At 42.3% G+C, this 13,413-nt stretch overlaps 1 protein-coding gene across 1 annotated transcript in view; it reads right to left on the bottom strand.

Moving 5' to 3' along the window:
• The window catches only part of ADNP (activity dependent neuroprotector homeobox), a 167,753-nt gene that overhangs the window by 60,500 nt on the left and 93,840 nt on the right, over window positions 1–13,413 (bottom strand). Inside the window, exon 2 of the mRNA XM_086932458.1 lies at window positions 11,587–11,703. Within this exon, the coding sequence (XP_086788584.1) occupies window positions 11,587–11,694 (108 nt within the window). The 5' untranslated portion in view covers window positions 11,695–11,703. The remainder of the gene's footprint in view (window positions 1–11,586; window positions 11,704–13,413) is intronic.

Genomic DNA, 13,413 nt, shown 5'->3' with positions numbered 1-13,413 from the left:
TACCCTAGCTGCCACAGGAAGCCAATGTAACTTTTTTAAGGCATGTTTGGCCGACTGCCAGCATGGAATTTGAAAAGGCAGACGGGCCGCACAGTTTTGGGTGACCTGGAGTTTATTGATCACTGCCACCGGGGCTCCCAGATAGAGAGCATTACTATAGTCCAGGCGTGAGAGTATCAGGGCCTGGACCATGACTCTCCTCTTCTGGAATGGGCGCAAGGGAAGCACCTTCCGGAGCATTCTCATCAGCCCAAAACAGATGGATGCGGTTTTGGTGGCTTGAAAAGTAAAGTCCAGTGATTTATCGAGCCAAACTCCCAGGCATTTTATCTCAGATTTGGGGAGGGGGGCCTAAACATGTGGGCCAAAAGGAGGCCAGGCTGGTAGGTGAAGGGTTGCCCAGTAACATGACCTCCGTCTTCTCTCCATTCAATCTGAGGCAGGAGGATTTCATCCATTTAGCCACTGCTTATCACAGCTGACCCTTGGATCGAATTTTCACTCATGGGTCTGCCACCTCTATTGTGATCCAAGACCCTGCGTTCGGGTCAGTTTCTATATTGTTTGCGCTACACAGGGGTACGAGTCAGGGGTGCCCACTCTCCCCAATTATCACTATACGCCCAGACAGAGGTAGACATTCCACACTCATTAACAAACTCCAAACCTTTGGTACATACTCTGGATACCAGAAAAACTGGGATAAATCTCTTTTAATCTCACTGGAGAACTCCCGCCTCTTACGGCTGACTGCGCGGCCCTACAACATAATACATTTAAATACTTAGGGATATGGATCACTAAGTCAACAAAAGACTTCCTAACATTAAATATCCACTACCAGCTGGCGAGACTGCGGAGAGATGCGACACACTGGCTACGTCTACCGATATCCTTCATGGGCAGGGCAGTCTTGTAAAAAATGATGGCCCTACCGCAATTACTTTATGCACAGCAAAACAACCCCCTACAAGATCCTGGATACCTTTTTCCGGGCAAGCGAAGGGGAACAGCGTAGCCTCTTGTGGGAGGGTGGCAAGCCAGGAGTGGCTTTACATAAACTTCAACTGGGGGTTTATGAGGGTGGATTAGTCAACCCAGACATTCGTAGCTTCTACCTGGCGGCCAAGCTAATTAACATTAATGGCTGGGCTTTCGCATCCGACGTTGAACCGGCATATAGAGTGGACTTATATGCAATGGGAAACTGTGGGTATTTGGTGGCCCTGTACTGTAGGAAAAGAGGCAGGAATCTATCTGTTCATATTCAAACGGTCACCGGAGCGTGGCACGCAGCCACTAAGCTATTGGGGTGGGACTCTAAATTGACATAACAAAACGCCACTATGGGTAAGTGATGCTCTGGGCGACTTGGGATGCCTACAAAGATTCTGTAGATGGAGCCTTATTGGCATTGACACCCTAGGGGATATAGGACGTCACCTGTTGAATATACTGATGCTCCAGTTTTTAATAGGTTTCCTATGTTTGAACTTGGATTTCATCCCTGTGCCTGAAGCTATACCTTAGTGCATCAACATCAATTTTCAGCCCTTTTTTTCCTGTGCTGTGAGAGGCAGGGATGTAGAACAACATCAACTGATGTAGAGTATTCACAAGAAAGACAGTTACTGAAGGTAAGTAACTTTTTCGGATGGATACTTCTAAATGCAGGCTCCTCACCCACTGAACAGATTCTAAGGCAATATCACCTAGGTGGCGAGTCTGAAGGATTCCCTAGACGAGAAAATCCTGGAGCACAGAGCACACAAAAGGATAGTCCTTTATCACCTCTGAATCTAGTTATGAATGTAAACGAAGACAGGAAGGGAAGCAATGTTGGCGCGTGACAGATCTCAGTCACGTATACTCTCGTGGGTAAAGCGGAGGTGGAAGACTTTGCCCTGGTGGAACGTGCCCAGATTCCATCTTGGGGTCCATTCTGTGCATTGGCAGAGCACCTCTAGATGCACAAGATTATTCAAAGTGTTCTTCTTGACAGTTTTGCCCTCTTTAGATCTCGCCTAACAGCATGAATGCCCTGTTGCTGCAAAGGGCATTGTATATAGCAAAGGTCTTGGAGCAGCCCATTACTTACCATTTGCTGGCTTGACTGTTATTCTTTTCAGCTGCTTCCTAATTGGCCACCCTATATCTCACGTCACTTCCTTTTATTTCTCTAGAGCAAGGACCAAGTACCAACTGATTTTATTTGCCAAGTGTCCTGCTCCTCGCACTAGGATTTAAGGTACTTTTTATTTTCTATTTTCGGTCTGTCAATTCCACTTCCATTGCTTTTGGATTTCTTTTAACTTCCCGGCAGCAGAAAAACAGTCAGAACGAGAATAAGAGATACCTCCCCAAACATCTGAATCCTAAATCCAGAATGCCTTGGGTCCACTTTGGAAGAGGAAAGCTTGAAGCAAAGTTGTGTCCGGTGCCCCAATGAACAGAAGGCGCTCAGAGGGCTTAAGCTAAGACTGGGGCACATTGATGGGCAAGCACAGGCCAGAATTGTGAAAGCCTGCAGGAGATGATACTCCGTCAGTGAACCAGTTTTGTGCGGTCTGTCATCCAGGAATAGGAACACAGATTACAGACATCCTGAGATGGGCCATGACAACTGCATCACCGCAATTAAGACTAGCGGTGCCAATGTCAAACAAAAAGATCATAAACTGGTAGTGAGTGGGCCCTGGTGAGTAACACCTTCTAATCACGCTTCCTGCATCAAAAGACCTCGAGCCAGGTACAGCATCTTGAACTTGTCTCTGCAGAAATACGTGTTCAAGAGTCTCAGCTTTAAGAATGGATGGAGACCACTGTCCTTAGGAACCAGGAAGTACGGAGAATAGCAACCCTGCCATGGCACACTCCGTTGCTCCTTTCTACAGCAGGACTCCCACTCCCCACCAGCTGTAAGATACAAAGGTGGACCTCTGACTGAATCAACAGCACAAAAATGATGGTGAGGGGACTGTTAGAAGGGTAGGGCATAACCCCCTTACACAATCTGAAGTACCCTATTTGCCCAATGGTACAGTCTTCCAGTCTCCTAACATAGCTTGTTCAACCTCCAGTGAAGGCAAACTAAAGGGGCTTTAAGGGTAGCAAGGAGAAGGAGGAAGTCTGCAGGGTTCTTTTACCCCCTGTTCCTATATGCTGTGAGGATCAGTTATACGAATGCGGAGGCTGTGAACGCTGACAAAAATGAAAATCTTGAAAATCCTCAAGTTTCTAAACTGGTGGTAATCTTTCACTAGGCCATTGCTTTGCCTGCCTTGAAAAAGTGAAATGCAGAATCTTCCTCGTCTTAAAAAAGCTTTGCTCAGTTAACAACATGCTCATCAATGTCGAGTGAACATCTACAGAGAAGCCCACTGGCCGGAGCCATGCATGCATTCTCAGGACCACAGAAGGTCACATGGCTCTAGCACTATAATCTGCTGAATAAAGCCCTTTTCTAACGCAAGATGTCATACAGCAGACCCCGCCCTAAAGACTGTCAGGCATGCTGAGGGCCACTATGTAGGTCTTGGTCAGTAAGGTGTGGGAGTATCCTTCCAGCAGACAGACAGACAGTCTTCCAGTCTCCTAACATAGCTTGTTCAACCTCCAGTGAAGGCAAACTAAAGGGGCTTTAAGGGTAGCAAGGAGAAGGAGGAAGTCTGCAGGGTTCTTTTACCCCCTGTTCCTATATGCTGTGAGGATCAGTTATACGAATGCGGAGGCTGTGAACGCTGACAAAAATGAAAATCCTCAAGTTTCTAAACTGGTGGTAATCTTTCACTAGGCCATTGCTTTGCCTGCCTTGAAAAAGTGAAATGCAGAATCTTCCTCGTCTTAAAAAAGCTTTGCTCAGTTAACAACATGCTCATCAATGTCGAGTGAACATCTACAGAGAAGCCCACTGGCCGGAGCCATGCATGCATTCTCAGGACCACAGAAGGTCACATGGCTCTAGCACTATAATCTGCTGAATAAAGCCCTTTTCTAACGCAAGATGTCATACAGCAGACCCCGCCCTAAAGACTGTCAGGCATGCTGAGGGCCACTATGTAGGTCTTGGTCAGTAAGGTGTGGGAGTATCCTTCCAGCAGACAGGCAGGGTGCATTTAGAGAGCACTGCAAAGTCAGTGCTACCGGAAATAATTACAGATTCTGCCTAATGCATGAGGAGGCCTGCACCACTAAGCTTTGCAGGGATTAGTGGGCAGACCAGAAAAACTGTCTCCTGATGATGGTCTAGATCATCTCTCAATCAGCGTGTTCTGTGACAGAATAGTGGTGGCGTTTTCCATGCTGCAGAGACTGGGGCCATTGGAACTTCAATAAAGGACAGCAAATGCGCAGGGGTACTAGAAGTAAGCTGCAGTACCTCTGCAAAGATGTTGGCCTTAGTCTCTATGATGGGTAAGAGGCTTGAGAACATCAGCTGCCTTCCTTGGCACTGCATTAAATGAATAAAACTTAGAAGCATTCAGGATAAAATAAAATATCCACTTAGTATATAAAGGCATATGTCTAAAATTGCCTCCTCAAATTGATTCAACTGTGAATTGAAAAACTTCTATCCACATTCTTGTAGAGATTGTCACCCGCACCTGGTTGTCACTTTTATCAAAAAATATAGTCAGCTGTCTCTCATGATTATCATGCTGGAGCTTCCGATACCGGCAACAGATACCCTTAAAAGCCTCCACTAAGTGTTTGAACTATAACTTCAGAGGAAGCCTCAGTAATCACTAAATGGTACTTTAAAAGGATTTAACCTGCTGGAAAGAAACCCACTACTAAGTTGATTTTTAAAACAACCACCCTAAACCTGCTGCCATGTTTCCAAAATCTCTTGGAAAAAATCTTTTACCAGATTAAATCCTACTGACAAATTTTGCATAGAAAGGGATTTGGACAATTTGGAAGTGGATTCAAGGTTGTCATACTACAAATAAACATGTTTGTCAGCAAGGTTATGAATATTCTAAAGCATACAGTAATGTAGCTTAGAATCTCAGGAAAGTATAACCAACTTGTGTAATTAGGATTTATGGAACAACCTACTTATTGGTGAAAATTATGTAAAGTACAATGTCTTTAAAAGACATGTGCTTCCCAATACAAGCATTTATCAAGAAAATAAAATTGTTACTGGTACACTATTTTCTTCTACATCCGTTATAAGTAATACTTTTTTAATAAGTCTAAAATCAATTGCCTAACACTTCTCAACGAAAATATCTGAAACAATTATGTTGACAGGATTGATTTACTTTATTATTAGATAGCGCTAGCTAGACCCGTGGGTATCAGAGCGCTTACAACATGAAAGAATAAAGTAGTGAAAAGCATGGTATAAGGATACATGAGGAGATAAGCAGAACAATAAACATTTAGAGACAATACATTAGAGGGGTGAGTAAAGAGGTAGGTGAAACCATTAGAAGGCCACCAATTCTTGAAGGTCTAGGTAGTAAGCAGAGAAAAAGAGTCTGGTTCAGTTGGCTTGGTCTGTAAAGTATTTGTCGAGGAGATGGAGTTTCAGGTCCCTTTTGAAGCAGGAGAAGGAGGGGTTGCCTTGAAGTTCATTAGGGAGTGCGTTCCACAACTTGGTTACACTATCCGAAAAGGATCGGGACTCAGTGGTTTTCTTTTTCAGTTTTGGAGGGATGAGAAGAAGTGGTTTAGAGCTTCTCAGAGTTCTAGCTCTTTCTGCTTTCACTACGAATTTTCAATGAACATTAGTCACTTTGGTGCACATCCTCAAAATGTACCATAATCACAGCACTTTCCAAGTTTGAGGCTGCTATCCAGGGTAGTAATTTCTCCTTCATGTAGTTCATTACATTATGGTTTTCCAGATCTGTAACTTAATGGGGACCTTCCCCCGATCCGTTGGTAAGAGATTTCTCCTCATCCCTTTGTCTGTGCTTCTGCAGTGAGAAGTAAACCTTCTCTACTGTAGATCTGTAGGCAGGCTAATCTTTATGCAGGTCTCATGCACAATGCACACCCCCACCACTCTCTTCACGCTTCAGCTGACCCTAGAGCGCTGGATGCACCAACAGGGTTAACGCAATGTGGACACGCCCAATACCTTGCTTTAATACAAACTGGTCTTTTTTTCTGAAAGAAAAATGTAGCCAACCATGGTTACCCTTTCTTTCCTCTTCTCTTCAACATGACCCCTTGAATTGTTACCTATTGTTAGACAATAAATATCTGTATAAATATCTCTTATTCACAGACAACATATTACTAATGCTATCTAGACAAAAGTAATAATTTCAGTACTACAGAACTTAGTTAATTTGGGATATATCAAATTATACCTAAACAAAATGTACCCTAATGGCAGTATCAAATATGGTAAACAAGATGATAGATGGTTTGTACAATAGGAAACAAAGCAAATAACGGATCTTAATACCATTTGTGGAATAGTTAATAATGAAAATATTAAGGAGCGTCTAAAAACTCAGATTTTAATCACTGCCAAAACTATCTAGACCTGTAGTTAAGACTAAAGATGAGCATTCTACCAAGAATCCGTTAAATGTTCCAAACTGTATATCAATGTTTACATATGAAAATTTGAAGACAGATATATTTGGAACGAATATATTTAGATACACTTCTGGTTTAGAAGAATACCATTGTGCTTTCATGTTCTTTTTGAAATGTGTGAATTATTCAAATCTTAAGCTTTAACTCCTTCCATGCTGATGACGGAACCGCTCCGTCATCAGCTACGGTTGAACTGTGCTGATGACGGAGCGGTTCCGCATTGGCCCGGCCGCCGCGCCTGCGCGGCGCTGATTCCGCGCCTGCGTGGCGCGTTCTATTGAGCGGGGTGGGCCATGACGGAACCGCTCCGTCACCAGCACAGCTCAACCGCGGCTGGTGACGGAGCGGTTCTGTCACCAGCATGCGGCCGCCCCCCCTGATAGCGCTGCGGCGGAATAGCTGCCGCAGCGAAAGGGTTAAAGACTCTGAAATTGGTAGAGCTTGAAACTCAAGCTATTAACGGTCTTTCGCATAAAATATTCATATCTGGTGTTAAGGCTAAGTTTACACATTCTGCATTTAGACCATGTGAGCTTCACCAGAACGTTTTGAAATTGTATGCAAAATCTAGTGATTAATCACTTAAAGGTATGCAAGATTACTATCTAATGTGATCCTTATAATGTCAAAATGAACCACTTGTTAGGTAAAACTGAACAGAACATGATGGTCTCAATAGAGAATGCACTGCCAAAAGAGGGAGAATCCTCCAAATTCCGGAGATGAATGCTCTCTATGCTCTTCCACAATAAGAACTTCCAAACTACACATATATATGCTAATTCCTAAAAAACATAGGAAACTACTACCCAACTTAAGCCAGTATTTGCAATGCAATAGGTCTTGCATTTATGCGAGTTTGAGCTATTGTCGCTGTTTTGGTTTTTAAAACTTTTAAAATGCATTGTCATATACAATGCCAATAGCATCAACTCGCAATCGGTCTTGCATTTACGCATTGATTTCTGCTTTTGTTACACGCTCCTCCTTGGCAGGAGGTGGGGGGGCGCGATGGGCTGTAAATCCTCGCTCGCTGGCCAGCATCGTGCAGAAACAAAAGCGTATGCTGAAGCACGGTGCTCATCTCAGCTTCTTAAATCTAAATTGAAAGCAGCCAATTTAGAAATAAATAAAGACCCAGGCTTGAAGTGAAAGCAGCGCATTTCATAAATACATAAACCGGCATTAGACATGCTGCATTTGACCGAGCCATGAAAATCCAAAACCTGCAGTGCGGTGTACATGAAGGAGCCACTCTGCTGGTACACGAGCAGAGGCAAAGCAAAAAATTGTGCTTACATGACAAAATAACACATACCATGTAACAACCGAAGTAAAAGGGCCAGTCACCGTGAGAGGTTACAAATGAAGACAAGGTGGTACTAAGGAGGGATTGACAAGCCTAGTTACGAATCAGAAGCCAGCATTTACGAAAGACAATGACACAAGCCAATGACAAATATGGGCAGAAAGCGGGTGAGGCTTCTATTCCATACTCTACTACAACAAGTCTTGCAGAGCAGCGCATTTGCGCCGACTCTAGGCTCGGTCTAAAAAAGGGACTCAAAGCCAACCAGCACTGGCATTCAACACAAAGGGCCTGATTATGAGTTTGGCGTACTCCTGCAGCACCAACACTGCTGCTCTGACAGAAGGACCGTCAAGCCTGCAGTGTGCCCGACCGCCGATTCAGAGTTGAATCCAGGGTGAGCCGAGCTGCTGCAGCCTCACAGAGGTGGCCGAGTTAGGCTCATACGAGAGCCTTAACAGCAGACCACCCGTGACACTGCCTGCAGCACGTTCCTGCACGGTGTGACATGCACCATGTCATGCATGCTACACCGTGCAGGAAAAGGGTGCAATTCTATGGGAGCACAACTGCCCCTCACACCGGCATGCACCCCCAGGCCCAGAAGCAGCTGGGAGCCCCGTTAGGGCCCTCTCCGTTGCATGCTGGCCACCCTTTTCATGGCGGGCTCACCACCGGTGGAGGTCTGACCTCCACACTCTAAATACAGCGGGCGGACCAGCATTGGTGATCGGACTGAGAGTATGGCAGTCCCGGGGCCGCCACAATGGAATAGAGCCCAAAGTGTAGGTCTGATATCTAAAAATCAGCATTGCTGTGAAATTAAATTAGATATCTCAAAACACACTAGGTCGCCTCTCACAAAGGAAACTTTGGAACTCACTGGATATATACTTCAAAACCCATAAACCCCCGTGATTACCCATAACCTGAACTACTATGCCGCATCGTGGTGTCCCACCTAACTTATCAGATCTTATATCTTGTATCTTACCTCTTATAACTATCCTTTGCTGTCTCTCTCTACTCTGTTCTTCCTCCTACCTACTTCGATCCTTTCCACTTCCTATTGAATTCTATCCTCTCAGGAGCCCAGCCGAGAAAGGCCTCACGGCTGATTACCACATTACCCCACGACCGTCACCAACGGTACGAACACCATCGGGGGACATAATGCCTTTCTCTGTTAATATTTACGCCATATCCTCTTGAATAAGGTATAATGAGATGTATTTGTTATATGTACATCGCTACTTTTGATTTGTATGCTACTAAACCCTGAAATTTCCAATAAAAACTTTTGAAATTAAAAGAAAAAGAATGGTTTATAATTTACAGGATAAACCAAAGCTAACTAGCAGTTTACAGACCATCTTAGTGCAACAAGATACTGCAAGGATTACATCTGATGCTAGGTTAGATGGAAAAAACTGGATTACGCAAAGGAACATTTTGGAGTTTTCCCGCACAACATGCAGAATGTAAAATGTGTAGGAGGCTGGAAAATAACTCGCCAATGATATAAATCTGTTAAAGACATCCTTTCCAAACGCAAAAAAAATTGCTGCGGCAGAAAATTTGGTTAAACAAATGGGTATATTTGAGCATGCACCAAGCTGATAAATCACTAAGCCTGAGCGGAGTGCAAAAAAAAACCTCTGCCGTGATACGTAGAACTCCGCAAGCGGCGGAGTGCGTTGGATAAATGCTGTTTGCACTGATTCAGTGCCAGGTGCAATCCTCGCAAACAGCACCATGCACAGTGTAGGCGGGCGCTGCTTCCTTTCTGCCGCTCGAGTCGATTTTACTCGAGCAGCAGCTTTCTCAACGCGAACAGACAGTTTCTCAACACAAGCATGCAGGAGCATACGCTACCGCTCGCAATGAAAAATCGGACCACCTGGGTTGTGAAATCTCACCGGGAGGACGATTTTTCACGTTCACCACCTTGACATTGACAAATGCGAGCGAGGATAAAAAAAAATGGAGTTTTGTGGAAATCTCCGCAAGCAGAGTTCACCGCCCAGACTTATAAATCACTCCTGAATATGGCAAATCTAGCTCAGATGGAAAAGCAATATTACAACATAAGACATTTTAAGAGAAATCAACACCACTGTTCAATCTCATATGGAAAGAATGTTTGGAGCCACATCACCCCTAAAATCGAGTTTATTTATCAAAAAACATTTTAACACCTCGTGTTATATACTGCAGACTAACTGCAGTGGGAACATAACCAGGTTATAGTTAAAGATTAATTCATACAGGTCACAGCAAGGATACATGGCTTGTGCTATGGTTAATGGAATAAAAACTGGTTCAATTTTCCGTAGTTTGTTAACCATATTGAGATAAGCCGATTTCTTTCCGTTTTTAGTATGGGTCTATATATAATGAAGATAAAATCTAAAGGACTAACCTTTATTGTGGCACAAGGCACAAACATAAAGGCTTTAAAGGAATTGCTTTCTTCAATCCTTAACTTTGAAGATTACACCTACAGGTGGCATAAGGCCACCCTTGTTAAGACATTTCTTATGATTGCATAGGCACTTCTTAAACCCCTGCACTTGTACAAAAAAAGATTAACTTGGGACAGAAAGGACACACAGTATTGCAACAAACTATGGCGTTTTTATTTTAGCTCTTTATTTATTCACTTCATGAGAACCATAGCCATGCTCAACATAAAATTCAAATTGCACAAAAGGAATGAAATTATGGACAGGTCGAGGTATTAGGAAAACCACAACCTTAGCAGCCAGAAATAAAAACAAAATAATATCGGACTCTGATGTACAAGTCAGATGGCAGCACCAAATAAATGGCACCAACTAATGTGTTAACCCTGCTATTTACAATTTACTTCATGTCATCATGCTCCTTTCTGCTGTGTTTTGCCAGTTGTTTGCAGTGTACAGAAAACTTTAAAAAGTATGTTCAGGTGTGAAGAAAGTTAGGCCTAGGCGTACGCCCATTAAAAAAAATAGACTGCAAAGGATGGGGAGCGTCATTTGGTTTTAATATGACAAATCATTTATGAGCCCAATGATCAATATTTCACAAAATTGCTTTATTTTTTTTTTATATTTCTGACACTTTATAAACTTGATATTAATGTTTGTTGTAACAGTATGATAATGCAAACCTACGTTACTATAAACAAATCAAACATTTAGTAATCCATTTAGCATCCAATTCTTGGACAATAGAATATATGAAATGCACCTTTCTTCACTCTATGATGTCTGTGAGGAAGCAGAAAGAACATACATTTCTGTAACCGTAGTTTAATGGTAAAATATCGACAGCCCAAACAAACACTGGTACATCCTCTTGAGTGTCTATAAAAATCTCAGAGCATCTTTGATCATATTTGCTTCAAATGATTCTAGTAATACTAATCCAGCTTGGGTATGAGAGGGCAGTGAACCAAAATATTCTCACCTTATGTTACCATGTAAAGGAATATGTTTGCATTTATAATGTAAGGCTCTACCAGCGTCCCTAAAATTAAAAAAAAACTGTCCCTGTGATCTGTAAGTAGTTAGAATAAAATATACATCCCATACGCACAGGTTTAAAAAAATAAAAAAAGAGAATGTAATATGTTTGCCGATAAACTAGCTCATCAGATGTAAAGTAACCGATTCAATACAATGAACTTGATGAACGTATTATTTTTCAGCTGTATCTGACATTATACTTGCCTCGATATGTTCCTTACAGTACTCCAAGCCAATGTCACTTAATATTTTTTTCACAGTTTTCCTGGCTTTTCTTAAACTGCCAAGGTTGTTGACAGGAAGTTGGAACATAATTTAAACCTAAAAAACACAAGGAGACAACACTTAAAGATTCGATTTTAGCAATTTCTCTAAACGTTGCTACAATTTCTTTTGATTCAACATGAAAAAGATACACTAGGCAAAGTGAATATCCAATACAGTAGAAATTATACCAACATCACCACAACCAATGAGAAGATTAATTAACAAATAAAAAAAGTTCTCAGGTGACCGTAATAACAGATTCTCATTAATAACCCTTTGGTCATTTAAAAAACATTTTTAATTTGCATGTGTTAGGTAATATAATATTTTAATACATATGTAAATTAAAGTAATATGAACAGATTCTAAACACTTACAAAAAATATATTGGAATTATTTACAAATCTTATTCTGGTAAACTGTATAGTCCAAAAGCATTAAATAGGTATGCCACAGCATTAATTTCAAAGTGAGATACTACGTACTTGAGAAATTCAGAGCAAGCCAGAGACATATGATGGCAGTTGAAAGACTATTCTAAAACCAGTACTGTGCAATGAAATTTTGCGAAACCAATAAACCTGCAAATTCTGAAATGCACTTTTGATGAGGCAATCTAAAGACATTCTTCGATACAAGTCTAGTTAAAAAATCAACTACACTCACACACACACACCTCTTTAACCACAGACGAAAGTGAAATCTCTGCTTCAGAAAGCAAGTGTACAGGTAACAAGATTAAAATAAAGGGTCAATATTTATTTATAGAGCGCATCAGTCATCCCAAGGGATATCACGGCGCTGAATAGCGAGAGGTCGTGGTAGGGCTGCTGGTGGGTTGGGAAATCTGTTGGATATTAGTCCTTAGGGAACAGATAAGTTTAACCTCTTTTTTCCTAAATGCTGGGTAGTTGGTTGTGAGGCGTAAGTCTAAGGGGAGTTCATTCCATTTCTTAGCCGCCAGGTATGAAAATGGAGCACCCTCCTGCCCTCCCTTTCTTTCTTGATATGCTTTGTCCTGGCCAGCGCTTGATAGAATGACTGTATGCTCCCTGTGGGGACATAGAATTCAATTTTATTCTGTAATATTCTGGGACCACTTTGATACAGTGCTTTATGTGCATGACTGAGTAGTTTAAATACTGCTTTTTGCCACAAAGGTAGCCAATAAAGATATTTTATGCACATTGATGCTGAGCTCAGTCTGCTTTTATTGCATACTAATTTGGCTGCGGCGGTTTGAAGCACTTGCAGCAGTGTGAAAAAACTCAGCCATGCCTACAAATAAGGAGTTTCCATAGTCCAGCTGACTTATAAGCAAGGCCTAAGTAACCGTTCTTCTGCAGTCCAGTGGGATCCAGGGGAAAAGTCTGGTTAGCAATTTCAGAGTGGCAAAACCTCTTCCGCAGACATGGTCCTTCATGGAAAGGGTGTTATCAATGAGGAGGCCTAGGTTTCTCGCACATTGCTTGGGAGCTGGGCTCTCCAAGGGTTTGAGGCCACCATGTGGCATCCCAGATTATGTTGGCTTCTCGGAAGAGCGGGATTTCTGATTTCCGTGCATTTAGTTTCAAACAATGCTCAGACATCCATTGTGCCATCTCTGAGAGGCAGGTGTGCATTTTTATTTTGGAACGATCCGGTCTTTCCTCAAGGGATACCATCAGCTGTGTGTCGTCTGCATAGGAGAAAATGTGGAGTTCCCTTTTTTCCCCTAATTTTCGGCAAAGATGACACATAGGCATTAAATAATGTGGGAATTAG

This window comes from Lissotriton vulgaris, chromosome 7 (assembly GCF_964263255.1).
Source record: "Lissotriton vulgaris chromosome 7, aLisVul1.2, whole genome shotgun sequence".
Lineage (NCBI taxonomy): Eukaryota > Metazoa > Chordata > Amphibia > Caudata > Salamandridae > Lissotriton > Lissotriton vulgaris.
The sequence above is the reverse complement of the archived record's forward strand: the minus strand, read 5'-3'. Positions and strand labels throughout refer to the sequence as shown.